The sequence below is a fragment of the Callithrix jacchus genome, chromosome 17, assembly GCF_049354715.1.
Source record: "Callithrix jacchus isolate 240 chromosome 17, calJac240_pri, whole genome shotgun sequence".
NCBI classification, from domain to species: domain Eukaryota; kingdom Metazoa; phylum Chordata; class Mammalia; order Primates; family Cebidae; genus Callithrix; species Callithrix jacchus.
In genome coordinates this window covers 35,474,648-35,499,941 of record NC_133518.1, presented here as the reverse complement: position 1 = coordinate 35,499,941, position 25,294 = coordinate 35,474,648, and the positions used below count along the sequence as shown (strand labels likewise).

Genomic DNA, 25,294 nt, shown 5'->3' with positions numbered 1-25,294 from the left:
GTTTGGAAGACTCCTCTTCCTACAGAACAGGAACATCTGGTGGTCACTCTACCCACCTGATCCCTGCGTCAGCATCATAAAGGATTATGTTAGGTTCTTCCCCATTTCCTGGCTATGATACTAGCTTGGTGCATGTAGCCATCAAAATAGTGTACATCCATTCCTTATGTTTGTGTCTTTGTGGTACAAGAGCTGCACTGGTCATTTAGAGGAGTGCTCACACCACCTGACTGCCTGCCTACTGTCTACTTCAGGTAGACATAAGTGCTTTTGTGACTTCTCTGAGGAACTTGAACTAGATCAAGAAGACTGCAAGGGCATGAGGTTGTAGATCTCCTCTTCCTTTCCACAGCACACCTTCCAAGGAAGGTGGAACAGGTCCTGGGAAAGGTTCCATGTAAAAGGGGAAGAAACAGATGGGAAGTGGAGGGTGTGAATACGGGAAAGAGAAAAATATTGGGAAAAGAGAAATGAAAAGAGGATTTGCTGGGAGTAACACTGCCACAGTAAGTGTACAGTCAGACTGACCACCACTCCCCCATGGGTCTCCCTTCTGCACTAACCCTTTTCTTCCCTTCCTCCCTCCCTCTTTCCCTTCCCTTCCCTTCCTTCCTTCCTTTTTTCCTTTCTCTCTGTCTCTTTCTCTTCTTTCCTTCACAGAATAACCCTTTCTTTAACAAAATGTCTTCTCTAGCAATTTCTTTCTTGATCTTGAAATTGCCACTCCTTAATAATGCTAATCCTTATGAAATATAGCTACAAAAAAATAGCACACTGGTAGTCTCTTTTAAAAAGTCTTTAGAATGTTTACTAAAGCTAAACAAATTTATCCTATGACCCACCAATTCTGTTTCTTGGTATAGAGTCGAGAGAAGTGCATGCAAATGTCCACCAAACCTCATATGTAAGAATAATCATGCATTTTTGTTCAAAGTAGCCCCTAAATTAGAAAGAATCCAAATGCCTATCAATAGGAAAACAGATACATAAATTAGATATGGAATGCTGCATAAAAAGGAATGCTACATAGAAATAAGAACAACCAATACATGCAAAAACATTGATGAATCTTACAGGCAATGTGCTGAACAAAAAAGCAAAATATAAAAGGGATTTGCCATATGTGCCCTTTATTTGAAGTTCAAGAATAGGCTAAACTAATCTTCAGTGACAGAGGTGAGACTAATATAGCTACATCCAGGAAGGATCACTGACTGGCAAGGGGCATGAAGGAAAATTTTTCGGGGCTGGAAATAGTTTGCTTCTGATATGAGTAGTGCTTACATGGATATATTAAAACATAAAAATTTAACAAGCCACATATGTGAGATTAGTGGTATTTATGGATTTTACTATATATTTCATAACTCAATTCTTCCCCAAGAAAGCACTCTACACAACAGACACCGTCAGCTTTTCTCATCTAAAACCACACACACACATGTACACACACCCCTTAAAAACAGATGCTTTTCATGCACATTTCTGTTCTGCTGGGCACAGCACTGGGCTATAGTAAACATTTATTGAATGTTTGGAAAATAAACTCATTTTAGCATGTATCTGTTGACAAAACAAACCAATATTTCCTTTCTTGTTTGCAGCCTTATTTTAAGCTGGTCTATGTTGTTTTTTCAATTAATAATTTTCCTAGTACATTTCTAGAATTTTTGATGATCTCTTTTTATACATTCTAGTCAGAGATATCTCACAAATTACAAAGATTGAGACTATTAAGCTATTAAGTGTCTTCCTATATTGTCAACCTCACTCTATTGGATATTGAATTTTGCATTTTACAGCCCAAATTACTCTCACCACAAGGTGGCAACAACCTAACTGAAATAAAGTTGAGCTGAGCTAAAGACCAGTACAAAAAAGCAAGTAAAACAATCTAGCCTTGATTTTTTCTTTCCTTCTCATTATATTAAGGGGAAAAGTCACACATAAATCTATATTTATAACTGTAATATTTGCATCAAATAATACCTCATAAGTAATGGATGGGATCTGAGCTCTAATCAGAGTTGTGTACCTAAAATAGCTAATTCTGATACAATTTTTTAATCTTTTTTAGATGTGCTATGGATTACCTTTTAACTCGCTGTAAATATTAATGCCAAGTCTAGCACCCTGTTCCATATAGATCTCACCCCACCTGTGTATCTTGCCTAGTAAGTCAATTCAAGTCCTTATCATTCAATTTGTCATTGAAGTGTTCCTTTCTTTCCTCCCATTTTCGTTGCCATCTAGTCTTCTATGAGACATTTGATGCCTCCCTCCCGTATTTCAGTTTTCTCTTTTTCCCCTCTAATTACAATTAATTTTTTTATTAGCTTTAGACCAAGAAGAGGAAGAGAAAGAAGAGGAGGAGGAGAAAAAGAAGAAGAAGAAACAGTAGCAGCCTAGGCACAGTGGTTCATGCCTACCTAATCTCAGGGCTCTGGAAGGCCAAGGTGGGAGGATCGCTTGAGCCCTGGAGTTTAAGACCAGCCTGGGCAACATGGTGAGTCCCCATCTCTACACACACAAAAAAATCAACGAGGTATAGTGGCATGTGCCTGTAGTCCCAGATACTTGGAAGGCTGAGGTGGGAGAATTGCTTGAGCCTAGGAATTCGAGGATGCAGTGAGCCATAATAGTACCACTGCACTCCAGCCTGGGCAACAGGGTGAGACCCTGTCTCAAACAGATAGAAAAAAGAAAAGCAGCAGCAGCAGCAGCAACAACAGCAGCAGCAGCAGCAAGGAACCTTGCTAATTGATACAATTCTTTCTACTGTGTGTCTTTCCCTTCTGAAAGTTTGAGGAATAAAGTACTGCACAGATTGGATTGGTTAGTAATATTAGTTCATTTTGTCCTACTCATGAGGCTAAGATGAGGTCCCTGAAGCTGGGTATTGATGCATTGGAACAACTTGTATTACTTTCAGTGGCATAATAGGGCATTATGGACCATTCCTTACCCTGGAATAAAGTAAAAACAAGAAAGAAAACCACACACACACACATACACACACACCTTAAAAAAAGATGCTTTTCATGCACAGTTCTGCCGGGCACAGCACTGGGCTATAGTAAACACATGTATGAAAGAAAAAACAAGGCTAGATTGTTTTACTTGCTTTTCTGTACTGGTTTTTAGCTCAGCTCAACTTTATTTCAGTTACCCTAAGCCTTATGAAAGGTTTCCCTTTGTATGTTTAAGGAGAGAACATTACCTTGCCACAGCTAAGCAGTAGATTGCATTCTCCCTTGGAGTCTTTCCACTGTGCTCTGAGAAAGATGCAAAGGAGGACTTCAGTAAAAAGTCAGCACTGGGTGTTGCATAGAAAAATGATGAATGTGAATATCCTGCTCTTGAAACTGGAGGGAGGTGGACTTGGGGAAGATAGGTGTTTTTTATGAGCTGTTCTTTTTTACTAGCTATGGCGGCATTTTTTTTCTGATTTTGTTGTTGTTTTTGTAATTCAGAGAATGTATTGGCATTCACAAGTGGATGAAATTTGAGGGCTTGTTCTCTTGTGTCTGACTGTGAAATTGCCAAAGGATTGACAGGCTTGCTGCTTGGAGTTTGTTTGCTGAGAGATGGTAGCTTGAGCAAGATGCTTTGCGAGTCCCTGTTCCCAGCCTTATGCCAGCTCTTGGAGGTCATTTTTGGCTTGGTGAAACCATCCACCATCACAGTGTCTCCAACTTTTGCTCCAAAAACCCTTGCTCCACAAAATTGGCTTTTATGAAGACTGTGACTCTGAGCTCTGAGGATCCATTGTTTTATTTTAATATAAATCCTCATTGGGACTGAAATTTTCAGAAAAGAAACCGTAGACCACATTTTACTCAGCAAATATAATACACAGTCTTTATGCTTGTGCTTGAACACAATGGTCAGGGGAGTTTGTCCTGCTGCATTTTTGCATTCCAGGCACAGCACGCTGCAGTTGACAAAAGCCTTCAGAATCAACAGTTGGCCTGCTTCTGCAGCTGCATGAATGGGGCATTTAGAGACATCTGCATGAAGGGCTTCATGGCACCATGCTCGATAGGGGTGAACACCGACTGCCTCGTGGGGCTGCACACCCTGCTTCAGGGCCCACTCAGTGAGTTCAATGTACCCACAAAAAGCAGCAATGTACAGGGCTACCCTTTTCTGATACCTAAATGAGTGAAACAAGTGGGGAGGGGGTGGTTAGAAAATCAGCAAACAGACAAAAGTGGTTACACTAAATACTCATGAAATATTCTAGTTAAATGTTTATTTCTTCTAACCTTTACCTTAAAATGTTTTTAGAAAAGGCAGATAATGATATACAGGTTAAATTGTGCAGATTCTGCTTATACACATTATCCTACTATGCACATGTAAATAGTTTCCTTGAAGTGATCATCTTTCTTATAAAAATTAAATCCTCAGGACAAATATCAAGCATGGGGAAATTAAAGGAGCTTTTAAGTCTGACCATTTACATTCTCTGAGCTCTTAGATTTTATTTAAAGATGAAGACAAGTGTAGATGGTCAAGCACATGAACACTAGAGTCAAATTGTTACTATTCAATTCCCAGTTCTGCCCTTGCTATTTGTATGACATGGAGCACATTTCCTTGCCTCTGTCCCCGGCAGGCAAAGTCTTGCTCTGGTGCTCAGGCTGGAGTGCAGTGGCACAATCTCAGCTCACTGCAACCTCCACCTCCTTTGTTGAAGCAGTTCTCCTGCCTCAGCCTCCTCAGTAGCTGGAATTACAGGTGCGAGCCACCACACCCAGCTAACTTTTGTATTTTTAGTAGATATGGGGGTTTTGCTATGTTGGCCAGGCTGGTCTCGAACTCCTGACCTCAAGTGATCTGTCCACCTTGACCTCCCAAAGTGCTGGGATTATAGGTGTGAGCCACTGCACCCAGACAACATGGGGCAGGTTTTCTGATCTTAGTTTCCTCATCTGTAAAATAAGATTAAAAAGTGTCCACCTCATCAAATTGTTGTAAGCATAAAATGAGGTAATAAATATAACACAGTGTCTGCCACAAAGTATTAAACTACTATTAACTAAAGTAATACTGTTCAAAGTAAAAAGCAACACAGCTATTTCTTTGGGTGAAGAACATGGAAAAAAACTATCAATATCCCACAATAGAAATCAGTGTAAAATATTTGAATATTTTATAAAACTGTAAAAGCTGCCCTTCTAATCCATCACTTCACAGAGCCCTTAGATCTTCTGGTGCATTGGCTTCTGCAAAACATGATTAAATCACCCACGAGGGGGCACTATTCTAAAAAACTATTAAACCTACAGATTAGTGCAGTTTATGTATTTGAGAAGCTGATGGCCGTATTAACACATTAAAATGACCACCTGCCTCTCTGAACCTACCCTCCTCCACTGTCCCAGTCATAGCCGTTACACTTTATGTGTGACAGAAGTGCAAATGCTGGTAATAAATGCAGTTTGAAAAATTACATGTGAGCTTAGGAAGATATGGCCGTTTTCAGCCAATTAACAAGTGTTTTCGTAAAGAATAACTGAATGTGAAAGTGGCAAGATACAGATGTCCTTTGACTTATTAAAAGGTTATGTCCTGCTACAAACCATCATCTGTTTGAAGTATGATAAGTCTAAAATGCACCTAATCTCCTAAACATCAAATCTTAGTCTAGCCTACCGTAATTAGCCTACAGTTGGGCAAAATCATCTAACACAAAGCCTGTTTTATAATAAAGTTTTGCATATCTCATGCAATTTATTGAATGCTGTACTGAAAATGAAAAACAATGGTTGTATGCACACTACAAGTTTGGTCTCTACTGAATGAATATCACTTTTACACCATTATAAGTTGAAAATCTAAGTTTGAACCATCATAAGTTGGGGATTGTCTGTATTTATTCTGATAGCCTTTAAAAATGTTGCTGAAAGTCTCATATCTAAACCAAATCGAAGTCACCCATTTAATCACAGTTAACCTTTAACAACATGAATTTGAACTGCGGGGGTTCAGTTTGTGGATTTTCTTCCACCTCTGCCACACCTGAGACAGAAGACAAACCCCTTCTCCTCTTTCTCCTCCTCAGCCTTATTCAACGTGAAGATTGAAGACCCTCATAATTATCTACATCCACTTAATGACCAGGAAATACATTTTCTCTTATGATTTTTCTTAATGTTTTGTTTTCTTAGCTTACTTTATTGTAAGAATATGGTATATAATACATATAATATACACAACATGTGTTAATTGTGTTATCAGTAAGGCTTCTGGTCAATGGTAGGCTATTAGTAGCTAAGCTTTGGGGAAGTCAAAAGTTATATGTGAATTTTCAACTGTGTGGAGAGTTGGCATCCCTTACCCCTGCATTGTTAAAGGTTAACTGTAGTTAGTATTTCCTGAGGGAATTCTACCTGAATCACAAGACTATGAGTCCTGATGGTATCCCTGCTGTTTTGTTCCAGCAAATATGTCAATGATATTTGGTTGAGACATGGTAAGTGGAATTGGCAGAGAGCAGTACCCCAGCTGTACAGTTAATTGCAGGCTCAAGGTCTGATGGACGTTTAGTGAAAAATTACAGCACTTGCTAAGTTAATTTAACATTAATCTCTCATACCTGAGTACTGGTCCTTCTTTTGATAAATAGCGTTGGACTTTAAGTTTTTGTCCAAGTAGACAAGCCATCAGAAATTCCTTCCATCCATCCCAGACGTCCAAACGAAGTGTTGTGCCTGTGGATCAAGAGAAGTGGCTTATGGTTTGAGGCCAGGAGTTTGCCAGCCTGAGCAACACAGCAAGACTCCATCTCTACAAAATCTAAAAAAAAAGATGTAGTGACTTAGAGGGTTTGTAGGAAGTCAGTGTTCCTGTTCATCCTGGTCAGATATTCTAGGCACTTCTGTTGGTCAGATATTCTAGTCACTTCTAAGCAAGTCCTCACTTTGTGCCCTATGTTGTGAATCTCAATATTTTACCCCACCTTTTGGGTTTTAAGATTAATTTTTTCATTTCTGAATTTCCTACTCTGAACCCTAATCTCTGGGGTTAGATTTCTGTCACATGCTGTCAGAGCTTCTGATGTCAACATCAGCTTATCTAGTTTCCTGCCTCTTGTGTCATTCATTCATTCATTCATTCACTACCTTGGTGCTATGGTTCACTCATCAGGTCCCTGCTGGATCTCCCTGAGGGTCACCCTCTGACTTCCCTGGCCTTACCAACTGACAGTTGCAGACTGACCTGCCTATTCCAGCACTTCCACCAGAAAGACTTATTTGAAGCTAACCTCCCCTTGCTAAATGTCTATAGATAGGATTTTCCTGGCCTACCTGTTCTCTGGAGGTTTGCCTACCCTCAGAGTCTCAGCTGTCTCTAACCCAGCCTGCCTACTGCTGAATGAGACCTGATTCTGAAAACTACAGAGAAGGCTGTACAATTTCAATATTCTTAACATTGGTGGAGCGTCTCCATCTGGTCCTATATTTTGTTTCACTTTAATTCCTTGTCTAGTAGCAAATATTACAGGTGTTATAACCATCAGTTCAGTTCCATGCAATGAAACAGTCCTGATAATGCTCAAGTTTTGAATATCCAGAGAATTTCTAAGCAAGTCAGCTAGGACTGTTTATTGGATAATCCTTTTACCCCTGTTGCTTTGTAATGCCTTCTTTGTGAGATATTAAATTCCTTCATAAGCTGGGAATTCTGTTGGGAAATACAAATTTACTTGAAAAATGCTATGTTGTTCCAAAAAAAATGCAACTAAAACCTATTACTGAAGAGAGAGAAAAACTAATAAGCTTTAGGGCCCCTCACTGCCTTCTATGAGCCTTCTAATTCTCTTGTCTTAGCTTTGAATTTTTTAAAAGAGGACCCACAAAATTGTATTATCTTTACAAAACCTAGATCTGCCCATTCTGTGCTTGCAAACATATGTACTATGTCGAGACCACACAGGACAGCAGATGGGAGCAACAGTGCCTATTTAGGCAATCATCCTCAACCTCTCCACATGTGGCTTCTGACTCCCAAGTTTCTGGATTCCTCATTCATACCCCAAGAGTCAATGTATGCCTACCTGATTTGGACTTTTTCTTCCTGAATATGGAAAATTATTTCTCTGTTTTGAGCTTCATCTGATGCAGGAAACAAAATAAAACATTGATCAGAGTATCAATAAAGGCATACTGGTTTGGCAGTGTAAATTGTTGGAAAGAACACAATCCTGGGTGTGTGATTACCACTTATTAGCAGTGTGACCTTGATCAGATCACTTAACTTTTCCAAACCTCAGTTTCTCATCAATAAAAGGAATTAAAATGGCACCTTAGGTCTCCATGGGCCTAAAGGTCGGTAAAAGGACCCTGGAGCCAGCTCAGATTTCAGGATCTGAGCCGACACAACCCTGCTCCTGAATGGTTTCTCAGAAGCAATGTGCCCAGGCAGCCATGAATATATCCCATCAGGCATTTATAGTGAAGAGTACTGATTGGTATAATCTGTAAAGAAAAGGCATTAATTCATTCACTCATTTGTTTAGGTACTCCTTGTTGCAAAAAGGATGAATGCCAGTTTTTGAATATATGTGAAATATAAACAGAATAACAAGCAGATATGTATGTAGATAAGCAAGAGGAAAGCAAAGGCCAGGGCAGAGATTTCAGAGCTAGAAGCAGGGCTAAACTGAATATTTGGTACATATAGGTTGATGTAAGACAAGGGGTGTGTATTGGACCTATATGATGTGCCACTAAGCCTCAAGTCAGAAAATCATACATATTAAGATATATTTAGCATGATAGATTCATGATAAGTTAGTCATTATATGTTCTACCACCAGAATCCCCTTATCCCCTCATTACTTATCTTCTTAATTCCTGAAATCTTTCTCCATCTCCTTTATTAAAACTGCTCTCTCTGAGCCCACCAAAGACCTTTAAACCAAATCCAAAGCTATTTTTTCTAAGAATTGTCTTTGGACTTTTACCAGCATCTTGAAAACAGTCTCATCATCTGTTACAATACAGAGTTCCAGTTCTCCTGACTGTGACAGCTTTCCATGCCTCGTTTTCTGACTCTTCTTTGTGTTTGCTCTGACCTCAGCATGTCCTAAGTGCCAACCATTGGCCCTTAATACGTTCCTCTCTATATTTACTCTCTGAAGAATGCACTCCTCACCTGGCTTGATCTCCACCTACATGGGCAGGATCAGTATCTGCTAACCCAACCTATCACTCAAGCACTAGCTCCTTGTTAGTAGTGAAGGAGAATTAGGAGACTTCGGGTGTATTTACAGCTTTGCCACTAACTGACCAGCTGAGTAACTTTATTTTAAAAAGTACTCTCTGAGTTTCCTCATATCTAAAGCTTAAAACGCATAACTCCTTTCATCAATTTCCCCACCACTGTCCTAGTGTGAGAGTTTTGGTTCTTTCCTCTACTTCAATGTGATCTAGGGTCGGGCATGGTGGCTCATGCCTGAAATCTCAGCACTTTAAGAGGCCAAGGTGAAACTCCTCACTTGAGGTCAGGAGTTTGAGACCAGTGTGGCCAACATGGTGAAACCCTGTTTCTATTAAAAAGAAATTTTTAAAAATTGGCTGGGCATGGTGGCTCATGCTTGTAATCCCAGCACTTTGGGAGGCTGAGGCCGGTAGATCATGATGAGGTCAGGAGTTCTAGACCAGCCTGGCCAACATGGTGAAACCCCATCTCTATGAAAAATACAAAGATTAGCTGTGCTTGGTGGTGAGTGGCTATAATCTCCACTACTCGAGAGGCTAAAGCAGGAGAACTGCTTGAAACTGGGAGGTGGAAGTTGGAGCGAGCCAAGATCATGCCACTGTACTCCAGCCTGGGCAACAGAGCTAGACCCCATCTCAAAAAAAAACAAAATTAGCCAGGCATGGTGGAATATGCCTTTAGTCCCAGTTACTTGGGAGGCTGAGGTGGGAGAATCGCTTGGATCCAGGAGGCAGCGGTTACAGTGAGCTGAGGTGCCATTGCACTCCAGCCTGGATGATAGAGTGAGACCCTGTCTCAAAAAAAAAAAAAGTGATCTAGCATGATGTTCTGTCCTGTTCTGTCTTCTGTGTTTTTCAGATTTGTCTGTTCCATTGCTAGGGGAATTAATTAATACTGGGATTATCAAACAAGCCAGTTAGTGTACCACCCTCCCTGCAGGCTTTCCTTACTCCTTTCTGTATTTCATATTGCTTGCTACCAGATTAAACCTCACTTAAAACATTCCTGTTCAGAAGGTGCATGCCTCTGGCTACAGCCACAGCAAACCTGCGCTCTGTCCCCTCACCTTAAGACCCTCCTCCTTCTGCCCTCAGCTGTGTTTCCTAGTGCTCTCAGCAAGGCTCCTTCACTCTCCAGAACAGTCTCCTGCTTTCTGTCCTTCCCTGGTATAAGCCCATGCTTATGAACCTGTGACTCATGCTTTTCTCCTGGCCTGGAAGCCTGGACTGTCTTCCCTTCCTCCTCTCAAATGATCCATGGTTCCCACATTTTTGTGTGCTCCAGCCACATATTCTCCAGAATGCCTTCCCTACCTGCCTTCAGCCTGCATTGAGCTGACTTATTGCATTTTAACTGAGTGTGAAAACATGTCTCATTTCTATCACTTTACTGTAAACACCCAGAGTGCAGAGGCAGCTTTGTAAATATTTGTGTGAGCTAGTATGTGCAGTGATTAATTGAGCTACCTAAATCTTTGGTTTTCAACCTGGACTTGACTGCTTCTCTAAACACTTCTGATTTTCCACTGCCTTTGGAAAAGGGGCTAAGGTTCAACTCCTGTGAGCATCAGGGACGACTTGTTCACTAGAAAGAGAAATGCTGTAAGAGAAGCCGATCAAGGACTCTTTTTACCTTCTAGTTTAAAAAAAGGTGGCCGGGCACGGTGGTTCAAGCCTGTAATCCCAGCACTTTGGGTGGCCGAGGCGGGTGGATCATGAGGTCAAGAGATTGAGACCATCCTGGTCAACATGGTCAAACCCCGTCTCTATTAAAAATACAAAAAATTAGCTGGGCATGGTGGCACGTGCCTGTAATCCCAGCTACTCAGGAGGCTGAGGCAGGAGAATTGCCTGAACCCAAGAGGCGGGGGTTGCGGTGAGCCAAGATCGCGCCATTGCACTCCAGCCTGTGTAACAAGAGCGAAACTCCATCTCAAAAACAAAAGGTAAGCTGGCTGCTTAAGGGATATTAGTTATGCTTTAGGCAAAGGTATGAAGCATATGAAGGAGACCAAAGGGCCCTTCTTCCCTTCCCTTTGAGGTCCTTCTTTCCTTGTCTCTCCTCTGATGTTCTGTGTTCTCATGGTGGCCAAAGCAGCCTACTCAGGTCATGCTCAGACCCTTAACCTCATTTCCTAAAGTTCCTACTCCCAGAGGGTCATTTTAAAGAGTAGGTATGCTGACCCTGACACACACTGAGCAAGTAATTTAATCATTCAGAAGATTTGCTTTTTTTTTCTTCAAATCTGTAAAAGTTGGAGTTGTGTCAATTCAAAGTATCCTGCAGCTTAACACATCGCATCATAATCTGAGCAGTGTAGGCCTGAAGAATAGTCATCCAGAGTTTATTCTAGTTTTGTTTTATCCTGTGGTACTTCATTAAATAACTAGATTATCAGTTACTTGGGGACAAATGCCACTGTGTGCCCTTCCTTATGTAAGCCCTCAACATGTTCTAAGCAGGGCTCACCCTCCTGTAAGCATGCAGAGCAGATGTGTGCATTATAGCAAAGTACTCTGAGGATGAATTGTAGAACTTCACTTCCCCGGATCAAAAACAAGGAAAAAAAATTATGTCAAAGTTTTGAGAGCCTTAATTTAAAATAACAGGAAAGAATAATGCCAAGCAAATATAACAGTAGAAGTATCAATAAATGCAAATTTAGCAGTTATATAAAGCAAAACTACTTAACTAAGGACACCTACAAAGCCCTATGTATATGTTGGGAGAGCTCAAATTTCATTGCAATGTTATAACACAATGTTACCTAAGGGTGTGCTGATTGTCAGCAAGGATTTATATATTTCAAGTAATAATTTCTATAAGGTTCCAACCATTTAAAAAATATCAAATGCTTCACGAACTTGTATGTCATTGTCACATAGGGGCCATGTTAATCTCTGTATTGTTGAACATTTTTTTAGCATGCTTAAAACAAATCTGAAAGCCTTTTTTAACTTGATGTTCGGCTACAGCAGATATTACCTGGAAGTACAGATTTTTTTTTTTTTTTTGAGACAGGGTCTTGGTGTCACTCAGGCTGGGGTGCAGTGGTGTGATCACAGCTCACTGCAGCCTTAACCTCCTGGCCCAAGTGATTCTCCTACCTCAGCTTCCCAAGCAGCTGGGACTACAGGTGTGAACCACCACACCCAGCTATTTTTTTATTTTTTGTAGAGATGAGGGTCTCACTATGTTGCCTAGGCTGGTCTTGAACTAATGAGCTCAAGTGATCCCCCTCCTCAGCCTCCAAAAGTGCTAGCATTACAGATGAATCACTAGTTATTATGCCCAGCCAAGGTATAGTATTTAAAGAGAGGTTGCAATTTCTATCAGGGATAAACGCCATTCCACTAAGGCAGATTTTCAGCCAGTACAGCATTGTGTCACATTGGGAAAAAGATTATTTTAACATAAGCAGCGACATTTTAAAGATAAAATTTCCCAAAGCAGTGTTCAGAATAGCACGCATCATATGCTACCTTGCACTTAAAAAGGAAAAAAGAGGGCCAGGTGTGGTGGTTTACATCTGTAATCCCAGCACTTTGGAAGGCCGAGGTGGGCGGATCACAAGGATGGATACCATCCTGGCCAACATGGCAAAATTCTGTCTCTACTGAAAATACAAAAATGAGCTGGGCATTGTGGCACATGCCTGTAGTCCCAGCTACTTGGGAGGCTGAGGCAGGAGAATTGATTGAACCCAGGAGACAGAGGTTGCAGTGAGCAGAGATTGCACCACTGCACTCCAGCCTGGCAAGAGAGCGAGACTCTGTCTCAAAAAAAAAAAAGAGTCGGGGGCGAATGTGTACTTCAACTTGCATTTGTACATGCTTGAAGTGTATTTTGAAAGGGAAAAAGATGAAGTGGTCTAAGTTTTGCTTTTCTTCCCTTGAGGATATGAATGAATCTGCTTTGAGAATAAGACTTGACATGCCTATGAGACCCTCCTTATGTCTTAGTCTGTAGACCTAGACACAAGAATGAAATGTTGATAATTCATATCTACACCGAACTTACAGAGATTTCCATTAGAAATAATGCCTTCATTTGTTGAGATTTAATTTGGAAATACTTTTGATTGTGAATCTTCAAAACAATAATGGTTGCCCATGGGGAGGGAACTAAGTCTTGGAGGGCCAGGAGAGGGAGGGAGGCTTACCACTACACATCCTTTTCCACTTCTGGTATGTAAACCATGTAAATGTAGTAACTGTTTTAAAGTGGATATGTAAATAAAGTTAACAGATTATATATGAAAATCTAGATTTCCATTTTCTCTTGAAAAGCTGCAAAATCTGGTATCAAGGTACCCTAGTGCTGAATGGTAGCTGATATCAAATATACTGAGCAGTACCAATATCAGTCTGGTAGTCCTTGAGCATGTTGCAATCATACATCTCCAGTCCCTTTGGGGTTCGGAGACAGTAGACACTCACGGGGAGGCCACATCTCAGAGTTACCAGTGTTCTCAGATCAGACACTTTTTTGTCAAGAAGGGAAATGCTCTCCATTATTGGCATTGTGTCTTGGGTTACAGCATTGAACACGTGTAGAGTAGGCTTGTCTTCTTCCTAAAGGGAAAGAAAAGGAGGGAACTTATTGTCTGGAGATTAGGATGAGGGCCAAGCATTTCAGGGGTAGCTCTGAGCACCTCTAGCTCCATGACATGGGTGTTAAAGTGAAAGCAGTAGTCGGTTAATTTCTCTGCCTTCGGGTCTGAGTCTAGCTCTTAAGTCCTGAGATGTTAACAGGTCCTTCCATTTGAGTGAAGTGAGAGAGACTTGGCAGGGCTTTGAGATCCTTTGTACTTCTTAGTCCACAGACCCAGATACATGAGAGTTAATAATTTATATCCATCCTGTGCTTATGGATGTGTTAGTTAGAAAACATTTCTCTATTATGCAGCACTTTGATTTGGAATACTGTGGATTTGAAATCTTCAGTCAATTAAAAAATTTTTTTCTAAGAGGTTATTTCTAGGAAGTAGAACTGAGTTGAGAGTGTGATGGGAGTGTTTGCTCATCATTTTGTGTTTTTCATTGTCTGTATGGTTTGACTTTTTAAAAAGTCACATACAGGCCGGGCGTGGTGGCTCACGCCTGTAACTCCAGCAGTTTGGGAGGCTGAGGCGGGCGTATCACTAGGTCAAGAGATCAAGATCATCCTTGCCAACATGGTGAAAACCTGTCTCTACTAAAAATACAAAAAATTAAATGGGTGTGGTGGTGCACACCTGTAATCCCAGCTACTCAGGAGACTGAGGCAGGAGAATTGCTTGAACATGGGAGGTGGAGGTTGCAGTGAGCCGAGATTGTGCCACTGCACTTCAGCCTGGCAACAGATTGAGACTCTGTCTCAAAAAAAAAAAAAGTTTCATATATTTGTTTTTATTATTTATCTTTTTTCTTTCTTTCTTTTTTTCATTTTTAAAAAAATGATCTTCCCAACTTGGCTTCCCATAGTGTTGAGATTATAGGCGCGAGCCACTGTGCCCAGCGTACTCTTACTATTTAAAGAGGGAAATACTGAATATAGGTTTAGAAAAATTTCTTTTGTTTCTCTCGTTTCATAATACAAGTAGGAAAGCAAGTAGAACTGAGATTATCTGAAGTAGAATTAACATGGAAAGTCTGAGGAAAATATTAATCCTTCTGTTAACAACAGTTTAAACAAGCCAAATCCAAACTCAAAATATAGCAAATAGGAAAAATGGGAAGCAGGTGGGGAGGAAAAGATTATTATCATTTCCACTTTTCTAATGAAAAATGAAACTGGCTTTACTTCCTCTTTGGCAGATTCAGGACAATAATATTTTTCTGCAACTGCCTGTTGTTGGGTTGGCAGATACCGGTGCATGCCCACAGAATGCCCACGAATGCAGGACTCTCTCAGAGCCTGGTATCTTGCCTCCAGGTTCTCCAGGAGGCTCCAGTCTGTCAATGCTGGCTTGCCCCTCCTTTGTTTCCTTCCCTTCTTTCTTTTATCAGAATCCCTCTCTGGTTTCTCCAGGGACCCCTCCTCCTGCAGACTCATAATACATTAAATTCATTCCCCTCTCCCACATAACATATTGCAGTAACATCATCAACATGGAGACCTTTTTGAAACAGCCTGTGAGGAGTGATGTTACTGATGAAATTTAAGGCTACAATGCTTTGATCTAGGGCCCATATCAGTGACTGATGTGAATAGGAACAGGTTCGGCTCTTCTGTGACTGCACATAAAGCCAGATCGGCAGGCTGAGTTGCCCACTGAGACTAATGTGCTTAGAAAAATTTTTGATGATAGTTTCTCATAAACCCATGCAATACAAATTTAAAGTGCACAGTATTCACCCTTTCCCTTTTGCCATGCCATGCTTGCCTATGGTTCCATAAGGCAAATGTCTGTTCAAGCTAATCCAGACAATATTTATGGGCAGGCAGAAATTCCTATGAAAACTGAATAAAAAGATAGTGGGAAAGAGAGAAAAATGGTATTTTATGTAATAGCTCTTTTTAATTTCTTTAAATATTCCTAATTTATATTTAGAATTAAATGCAAATAGCAAATTAAATGCAAACAACAAAACAAATGCAAATAGAATAACATGCAAACAAAATAGCAGATGCGCAAGTCACTCTTTAAAAATTTTTTTAGAGTCTAGGGCTCTCTGTGTTGCCCAGGCGGGTCTTGAACTTCTGGGCTCAAGCAGTCTTCCCACCTCCTGAGTAGTTAGGAAAAGAATACACTTCCATACTGGCTCTCAAGTCACTTTTAAGTTAACTAGCTATATGAAGTTAGATAAATAAGTCAAAAAGAAGCTTCTCAGAATATGAATAATTAATTACATATTTATATAAAGATAAGAATGTGTAACCTAGTATACACATAACTGACTCTGGAATAAGTAATAAGGGATAATTGCAAAATATCTGGCAATCTTTTTTTTTTGAGACAGGGTCTCACTATGTTGCCCAGGCCGAAGAGCAGTGGCATTATCAGAGCTCACAGTAACCTCAAACTCCCAGGCTCAAGTAATCAAGTAATCCTCCCGCCTCAGCCTCCCAAGTCCAGGCACTCGTCACCAAACCCAGCTACTTTTAAAATTCTTATTTGTAGAGACAGGGCCTAGCTATGTTGCCCAGGCTATCTGGACCCCCTGGTCTCAAGCAATTCATCTACCTCAGCCTCCCAAAGTATTGGAATTACAGGAGTGAGCCTTTGTGCCCAGCTGATCTGGCAATCTTTAGATGAAAATAAAAAGTGCAAGGAAGAAAATATTATTAATTATTAATGAAGCAAGGTTCTTAAGTCTCAAGAAAATTAACACCTACAGAGGTTTGTTTGTTTGTTTGTTTGTTTGTTTTTGCACTCGGGAACTTTTTATCTTGTAAATAAATAATAAATGTTTAATGACATCTGAGGCCTTTTTAATCCATAATGTATCTGGATCACAGTCATCACCACAATCTTTTAACTCTACATATTCACCTTTTTATAAGCCTTGTTTTCATGGGAAAACCCATTTTGAGTTCTAGTGAGGCACGTTAGTTGTCAATACTCCCTCATTTGGTTGTATGATGAGGGAGTGGGTAGATGCCAATTAATAGCAACTTGCGAACCCACCTTATTCACCTAAGAGAAGGCATCTCTCTACTTCTTTCTATATATGATACTTCTCCCCATATATTCTGAATCAGAGAAGGCTGGTCAGTCACACCCAAGGAAGTCAGATGCTATTAAATATATAATACCACACACAAATCACTTTTGGACATATATAAAATTAGACTTTTCCCTTTATAAACAAACTGAGACACAAACCAACCAACACAGGAGATAAACACAAAGTATCTTACTTTTCAGTAAAAACAAATAGATTCTATTTCATGAGAATAATTCCACACTTACCTTCAAAAAACAAATGCAAACTTACTGTAAATTCATACATGTACTTTAACAATAAAAAAGGAAACGTTAAACAGAACTGACTGAAAGAAAACAAGTTAATGAAAGTTTTGAATATACTGCTATTTTTTTCTCAAGTTCTGCTTTTTAAAAATATTTTGCTGTTTTGGAATTACAGCACTAAGCAAGCAAAAGCTTGCCCCAACTATTTCAAAGTGAACTAAAAGGAGAAATAATATTTGTTTTTGTTGAACTGAATGAATTCCAGTGAGATGTCTTCATAAACTTCTCTTGGGTGGTAGTCTTCCTGGAGAGATTATCCTTGGAGTCTTGGACATTGAATTGGAATACCTTTCTTCACCAGATTCTTTTCATACCTTTTGTTTTTACTCATCTTAGAAAAGAGAGCCATTTTTAAGAAACATACTTTCATATGTAAATTTTAAAGAAACATGTTTATACATGCTTTTGTGTATAAAAATGATTAAATATAAAACCACATATATATTTCCTGGATTTTGGTGTTTATATGTTAACAGTATCTTTTGAAAGCTAAAATGTATATCATTTTGAATCATTTTAGACTTGTCAAGATAGTACAAACTTCTCTAACTTACCTAATAGAGATCTACTCAATGGTACTACAGTTAACTCAGTCCCTCAGCATAAAACAGCTTTATATCAGCTGGGTGTGGTAGGTCATGCCTGTAATCTCAGCATTTTGGGAGGCGGAGGTGGGTGGATCACGAGATCAGGAGATCAAGACCATCCTGGCTAACACAATGAAACTCTGTCTCTACTAAAAAGACAAAAATTAGCCAGGCATGGTGGCACACACCTGTAATCTCAGCTACTTGGGAGGCTGAGGCAGGAGAATTGCCTGAACCTGGGAGGCAGAGGTTGCAGTCAGCCGAGATTGTGCCACTGCACTCCAGCCTGGGCAACAGAGTGAGACTGTGTCTCAAAAGAAGAAAAAAACACAATAACCAGCTTTTCACAACATTCCAGGGATGTCGGGGGATTGACTATGTTTTGACCCCAGCAGTTGGTTGGCACAAGTCTGGTTACAGAAGGTGGTAGGGAAGCCAGAAGGAGTCCTAGGGAGGCTGAGCCCACTGCGTGCTGTGAAAAGCATAACCAGCTGGATAGTTGCCCTTTTGCAGTAGAGCATGGACTTGTGACAAGGTGCTCCCAATCAGACTTACCTATCTACTCCCACTTTGAATTAAAAGCCAATAAGGCCGAGAAACACAGCAAAGTCTCTGGGCAATGGCATTTCTGAAGCATTGCTGGCCTGGCAGCAGGGCAGGCAGCATGTCCAATGCCTGCTTTGAAGGCTCAGTGTTGCCTGCAGAGGTGGCCTTCCCAGATTAGTTCTGGGGCATGCTTTAGATGTTGTTTCTGGCTGCATAATCTCTAAGATTGATTCTCCAATCTCCTGAAAATTATTCAATAGCTTCTCAATATTTATTTTCTCCTTAAATTATCTAGGCTTTGTTTCTGCTGCTTGCAACTAAAAACCTTGATGTTGGTTAGGGGAAAGGCTTAGAATACTGGGGAGTGCTTTGCCTTGAAAGTAGAGAAAAATGGGAAATGCCACAGTAAGGGAGGGAATGGATCCCTGAAATGCATCTCAGTACCTTGCTATGAATTGCAGACAATCATATACCGTCTTGTTAATTTCCATACTTTACCTCTCAAACCTTTATCAATTCATTTATTTAACACCTATTTATGTACAGCCTACTATGTATTATATCAGATACTATTCTAAGCACTGGGTGAAAACAGTGGACAAAACTTAAGCAATCATTTCCACGATAACACAGGTTAAAACGAAAGAAGCAAAAGTGATAGCACCTCTGCCTGTTGTACAAAAACATGCTTTTGCAGTGCCTCATGCCACGGTTTATAGGAACGCAGTGAATTTCAACAGCATCAGCAATGAATGGTCAGGGCTGACTCCTGTATTAACAGAAATTGGAACTGTATGCCATAGGAAATATTGATTATGGCTTCTATAAGAGTGATTTTCCAAAGAAGGAAAAGTTAATACAATGTTCTTTTACCACTATTTGTATATCACCCCTATTTCTATTTCTTTTCCAAATGGGTCTGTATTACCATTAAAAGAAAAGTATAATATACAGAGAAGCTGGAAAAAGTATTGACTATTTAAAGAATATACTTAACAGTATATAATCTCTGTATCCAGTGTCTCTCCCTCTTTTTCACACAAGCAAAAACTTGTAAGCACACAAAAATATGAACACGATAAGTAAGCCAAGTATTTTGGATTTATTTCATGAGACATAATATGTACTTGTACCTTTTTAGAAAGAAAAACTCACTTGCCAAGTTTTTGAAATTTACAAAAGTTTTGGGTTCACATTATGATATTTCTAAGTTTTACCAAAATTTAGAGATGCTAAAGATATGCATTTCATGGATTCATTCCCTCCCTTACTGTGGCTTCTTCCTTCTCTCTCAAGGAAAACTAACTTTCACAAAGTAACGTGGTTAAACATAGTTAAGTAGGAAAGGTACTATTTAAATGTGTATATATCTAATTATTCAGTAAAGCAGTAACATGACTTTATTCCACCCTTAACAAACTTAGAACCCTGAAAAGCCATCAGATTCTTCCAGTCAGCTCAAATGTTAGTATTGAACTTACACTGCAAAGGAAAGCAGCGTTTGGTAAACTGAGATAGGCAAGCATGATAGAGTTGGTCTCATTCTTTGAGGCCTGGGACATTTGGAGAATATCCCAGGCCTCAAAGAATGAGGAATGAAGAGTACAATTAGTAAAATTTTATGGAACTTGAGAGTTTTTAATTAAACTCTGTGTGTTGCCCAATCTTGTGACTTCTGCCCTGTCTCTCTTGAATAAACTTCTCTTTTTTTTTTTTTTTTTTTTTGAGACGGAGTTTCACTCTTGTTACCCAGGCTGGAGTGCAATGGCACGATCTCGGCTCACCGAAACCTCTGCCTCCTAGGTTCGGGCAATTCTCCTGCCTCAGCCTCCTGAGTAGCTGGGATTACAGGCGTGTGCCACCATGCCCAGCTAATTTTTTGTATTTTTAGTAGAGACAGGGTTTCACCATGTTGACCAGGATGGTCTCGATCTCTTGACCTCGTGATCCACCCGCCTCAGCCTCCCAAAGTGCTGGGATTACAGGCTTGAGCCACCGCGCCTGGCCCAACTTCTCTTTTTTTAAGACAGGGTCTCACTCTCTTGCACAGGCTGAGTTCAAGCAATTCTCCTGACTCAGGCTTGCAGGTAGCTGGGATTACAGGTATGCACTACACACCTGACTAATTTTTGAAGTATTTTGCAGAGATGGGGTCTTGCCACTTTGCTCAGGTTGGTTTCATTGAATAACCTCTTTTACCCCTACTTTCTATTTACAGAATTAGCAGTTTAAAACTTTAGGTAAAAGAGTTCAGTGTGAAGCTTGCATCACTGTAATATATGATGCTTTATTAGCAGAATTTAGGAAATGTTTTTGTAAGTAGAACTGTGAACATAGGTTGCATCTGGGGAGGGAAACTGGGGGCCAGAGGAGGGAGACTTTTATTTTCTCTTTCTTTCTTTCTTTCTTTCTTTCTTTCTTTCTTTCTTTCTTTCTTTCTTTCTTTCTTTCTTTCTTTCTTTCCTTCCTTCCTTCTTTCTTTTTCTTTCTTTCTTTCCTTTTTTGAAATGGAGTCTCACTCTGTCACCCAGGCTGGAGTACAGTGGTGCAATCTTGGCTCACTGAAATCTCTGCCTCCTGGGTTCAAACTGTTCTCCTGCCTCAGTCTCTTGAGTAGTTGGGATTACAGCCATGCCCACCACACCCAGCTAGTTTTTGTATTTTTATTAGAGACAGGGTTTCACCATGAGTGGTCTTGAACTCCCCACCTCAGGTGATCCACCCACCTCAGCCTCCTAAAGTGCTGGGATTATAGGTGTGAGCCACCACACCTGGCCAGGAGACTTTTTACTGTGTATCTTTTTGTACCTTTTGAATTGAGAACTATGTGAACATGCTATCTAGACAAAAATAAATACAATTTTAAAATGTTAAATAAAAAAATAAAATCAGTCCTTAGTTAAATAAAAGTATCCTATTCATACCCTTAACAAACTTACATCCATGAAGCGCCATCAGATTCTTCCAGTCAGCTCAAATGTAGTATTGAACTTACACCACTATCTCTAAGCAAGCAAACAATAAAAAGTCTTGAACCTTATGATTGGCATTACAGAATTCTGGGAAATTTTAGAGAGTTGATCCTGTATCATACCGAAAACATGGTATGAAAATATATTTAAAGATATAAGGAGAAGACCTTAAGAAATGGCTGGAATTTGGTCTGCTTTGAAATGTAGTATTATACTTCCATTTTCTGTGTGAAAGAGGGAGAAAATAAAACATTTAAACACATGTAAATATGGCCTTTTGTTTATGTAAGTGGGATGAGTCAATGTTCATTGTTCTGTGACTTGTCTTTCCTATTTAATAATAAATATTGAAGAGTATTTCTTATCTTTTCTTTTCCTTTTTCTGAGACAGGGTCTCACCCTGTTGCCCAGGCTGAAGTGTAGTTGTGCAATCTCAGCTCACTGCAATCTCTGCTTCCCAGTTCAAGAGATTCTCATGCCTCAGCTGGGATTACAGATGTGTGCCACCCACGCCCAGCTAATTTTTGTTTTTTGAGTAGAGACAGGGTTTCACCATGTTGGCCAGGCTGGTCTCGAACTTCTGGTCTCAAGTGATCAGGGTCCCAAAGTGTTGGGATTACAAGCACCGTAGCCAGCCAGAATATATATTTTTAAACATCCATTTAGTCAATTACTAACACATATTAAAAGAAAGAGTTAACTTTATTTTATTTTATTTATTTTTTTTTCCATTTGGAGTTTTTATTATCATTTAATGCCGAAAGAGTTAACTTTAATTACCATAATCTTTTAAATGTTAAATATAAGAAACTTGGTGCCATATTTAGTGAAGAATGTATGCTTTGCTAAGTTTCTTAAGGTTCATATTTTTATATATGGTAAAGCACTAATACAAGATAATACCTGCCCTAGAGCAGCAGCATTTAAATTCTTTGGACCACCCATTCCTTTAAAAAATTGTTGAACATACGGATCTTAGACTCAGAAAATCTCCAGGCACATAATTTTGTATATATTACAACTTTAGGGATTTTTTAAGGTTCTTAATGCCCAACTGTGCATCTTAAGTCAAGCACCATGAAGGACCCTCTGTAAATGAAAAAAGCTCTCATCATTGCATGTACAACTAATTGGAATTGCTACTTTGGCTGAATTTGGATGCAGAAAATTCTTTTTCATTCTTATTGTTACTTAGAATTTCTTCTCTTTCCTCATTCCACTGCCAGTAATCACTGTGTTTTCACTGAAGTGACCTAATGCTTTTCTTCCCACATCAAAATTCCAGATCTGCCCCTTGGCTTTGTTTTCATATTGGTTTGTGGTGAGCTCTATGATGACAGAATGGGACAGACAATAAAGGGCGTGGGGAGGCAAGAGGAAGAAGAGTAAACAGGGGGCAACTGTTTCCCTTCTTCATGTCTTACTTCCCCTTACAGCACAAAGCATGCATAAGACCAGTTATACAAATGAAAGTGAGGAGAAGGCAAAAAGAGACAACCTCTTTCTAAGTTATGGAATTACTTTGGTTGACTTATCCCAACTTTATTTATATAACATTTATATAAATGTTATCCTGACCATCATACCTTAACAAAGCATTTGAGAGTTGAACAGAAAGATATTCCAACATCAGCAAGACTCCAACTGTCCTTTAGAGCGGCTCCAGCATACATCAACTCCAGATACCGCCTGCCTTGTTTGTCTTCAGAGAGGGGAATGTGGAAATAATCCTTAAAAATCAATAGCATATTATGAAAACAGTACATCTCTACATTACTAGACCAGAAATGTACTCTCTTCTCCTTTTCATTTTTTCCTCTGAGCATTCTAATTGTTTGGGACAAAGGGAAGAAGTATTAAACAGGGGTTCTTAACTGAGAAAACTCCTGAAAAGTTTATGGATAGAATTTAGACGGGAAAAAAACTACATCTTCATTTTATTAACTCTAAATGAAGTTGAGATTTTGTTTCAACTACTTGTGTAAGCAGCAAATGAAGGTAGCAGTAGTCACCGTAAGTGTGACTGCCACCAATTGATGTCACAGATGTTTTCATAGCACGTTATAGTTGTTACAAATACTTCAAAATATTTATACTGATCTCAATTTTGAAACTACAATAGTTATTAGATGAGCTGCTAGACCTTGTTAATGTGTTAATAAATAAGTCCACATGTCACTATATCATACATTTGCTTTTTAGTATTTGAAAATGTATTTCAATATAACAAGTTTCATTTCTATCATGTTTATTTTATGCCTTTAAAGACATTTTGAGATGCAGTCTATAGACTTCACCAGACTTCCAAAGGGATTCATAAGACATAAAGGTTAAGATTCCTTGTGTTACAAGATCTAGATTTCAGTCATCATAATAATCAACTGAATGTCATGTAACTATGGTTCAGTTAATGCTTCTTAGCAAATAGGAATGACCATCTCCAAGTTAAATATTTGATGATCAGAAACTAAATATTTTGCTTAATTTTTTATTTTAGAGTGAACATTTATATGAAATGTATAAGGAAGATACTGTACCCAAGTTATTTCTTATTCTGGTGCTGTGATCCCAGGTAAGATAGTCTGCCTCTCTGAGCTTCAGTTTTCCCTGAATACAAAATGAAGCCACTGCCCACAAATTCTCTAAAGTCCTCTCTGCTTCCAAAATCCTTTGATTCTTTACAGTTTTTTGCTCACCAACTAAGAAATTTATCTGATGGCTGGCATGTCCCACTTATATAGCCTGAAGTTAGTGTCTTGCTTTTGTCCTTTTATGAAGAATTGCAATAATATTATCTAGCCTATGCACAACCCACACACTCCCATAAAAGAAGTCAGACTTTTTTTTTCTTGAGAATTGACTAGCTCCATTTGCTTTCTTGTCTAACACCACCAGAGTTACCATCTTCTTATAAATCTATTGTGTAAGCAAATAATAGTATCAAATGGTTTTCATTCTCTGTTTGCTGAAAATGTGCCCAATAGCATCTCTACCCTTTGTACATTTTTAAATGCATGCATAGTTAAAATTAATATACATTTTGGTGGCTCAGGAACAAAGTACATACCTTTATCATCAGCTTGACAGCCTCCACAGTTTCATCTGCTGAAACATCAAACGTCTCAAAAGATCCTTCAAAGGTGATGAAAATCCTCATTATGCAATTATCTTTTCAGACAAAACACCCAACTTTTTCAAAGATCCTCCTGGATAGCTGGAAAACTACAGTTCACAATTAAGGACAAAAACAATAGTCAGAGGCAGCTGCCACTGTTTAGCCTTAAAGGTAAGTTGAAAGAATGTGAAGAGCCTAGTCCCACAGTACCACAGTATCAGGCAACACAGACACCAGCTACGTTGAAGGAAATATTTATCTGCTGAAGGCAGTAGTCAGTAGCTACCTTTTTCCTATATTATGGAAACCAGCAAACTCAACAATGGTTGAGGCAAGTATGAACAAGCTTCAAACATGTGATACAAAAATGCTACTCATAAATTATACTTTTGTGATGTAGTCACCATCCACTGACTCCTGAATTCTTATGTAAAGAAGTACAGCTGATTGAAGAACTCTTGAAAATAGATGTTTGATTGGGATGCACTAGCATAGGATGAAGCAAAACAAGAGTTGATTTTATTGAATATGATAATCCTGAAAGTTCTCTGTAAATAACTCGGAGCTAAAACATTCTGGTTTCTATAACAACTTTGTGTACTTGTTCCCTGGCAATATTTATAATCCTACCACAGGGTACAGAACAATACGCACTTGTACCAGGGAGATGAATGTGTAGGCAAATTACTTTGTCTCAAAGACTTTCTCTTCCCATTTTTTTATAGCAGAATCTGCTGAGTAGCAACACAGTATAGTTGGTATTTTCTTTAATCCTTGCCTTTATGTTATTTAGAACAATTTCCCATTGTGATCTCCTTCAACCTCCACTTAGCATTCGTGGAAAATATTTCAAACCCGCTCAATAAGTGAGCATATAAGTTGGGCA

The 25,294-nt window shown here is 39.3% G+C and overlaps 1 protein-coding gene and 1 long non-coding RNA gene across 2 annotated transcripts in view; one reads left to right on the top strand and one right to left on the bottom strand.

Moving 5' to 3' along the window:
- ANKUB1 (ankyrin repeat and ubiquitin domain containing 1) overlaps nt 1–24,636 on the bottom strand; it is a 30,652-nt gene extending 6,016 nt beyond the window's left edge. The window contains exons 1-5 of the mRNA XM_002759498.6: nt 24,361–24,636; nt 22,880–23,023; nt 13,589–13,805; nt 6,605–6,719; nt 3,221–4,156 (exon numbers count right to left, since the gene is read on the bottom strand). Of these exons, the coding sequence (XP_002759544.2) occupies nt 3,221–4,156; nt 6,605–6,719; nt 13,589–13,805; nt 22,880–23,023; nt 24,361–24,450 (1,502 nt within the window). The 5' untranslated portion in view covers nt 24,451–24,636. The remainder of the gene's footprint in view (nt 1–3,220; nt 4,157–6,604; nt 6,720–13,588; nt 13,806–22,879; nt 23,024–24,360) is intronic.
- Nucleotides 1,678–23,916, top strand: LOC128929989 (uncharacterized). The gene is made up of 3 exons (XR_008477424.2): nt 1,678–2,174; nt 2,337–2,506; nt 23,791–23,916. It is a non-coding gene; the product is annotated as an uncharacterized LOC128929989 (long non-coding RNA).
- Nucleotides 24,637–25,294: the final 658 nt, after the last annotated feature.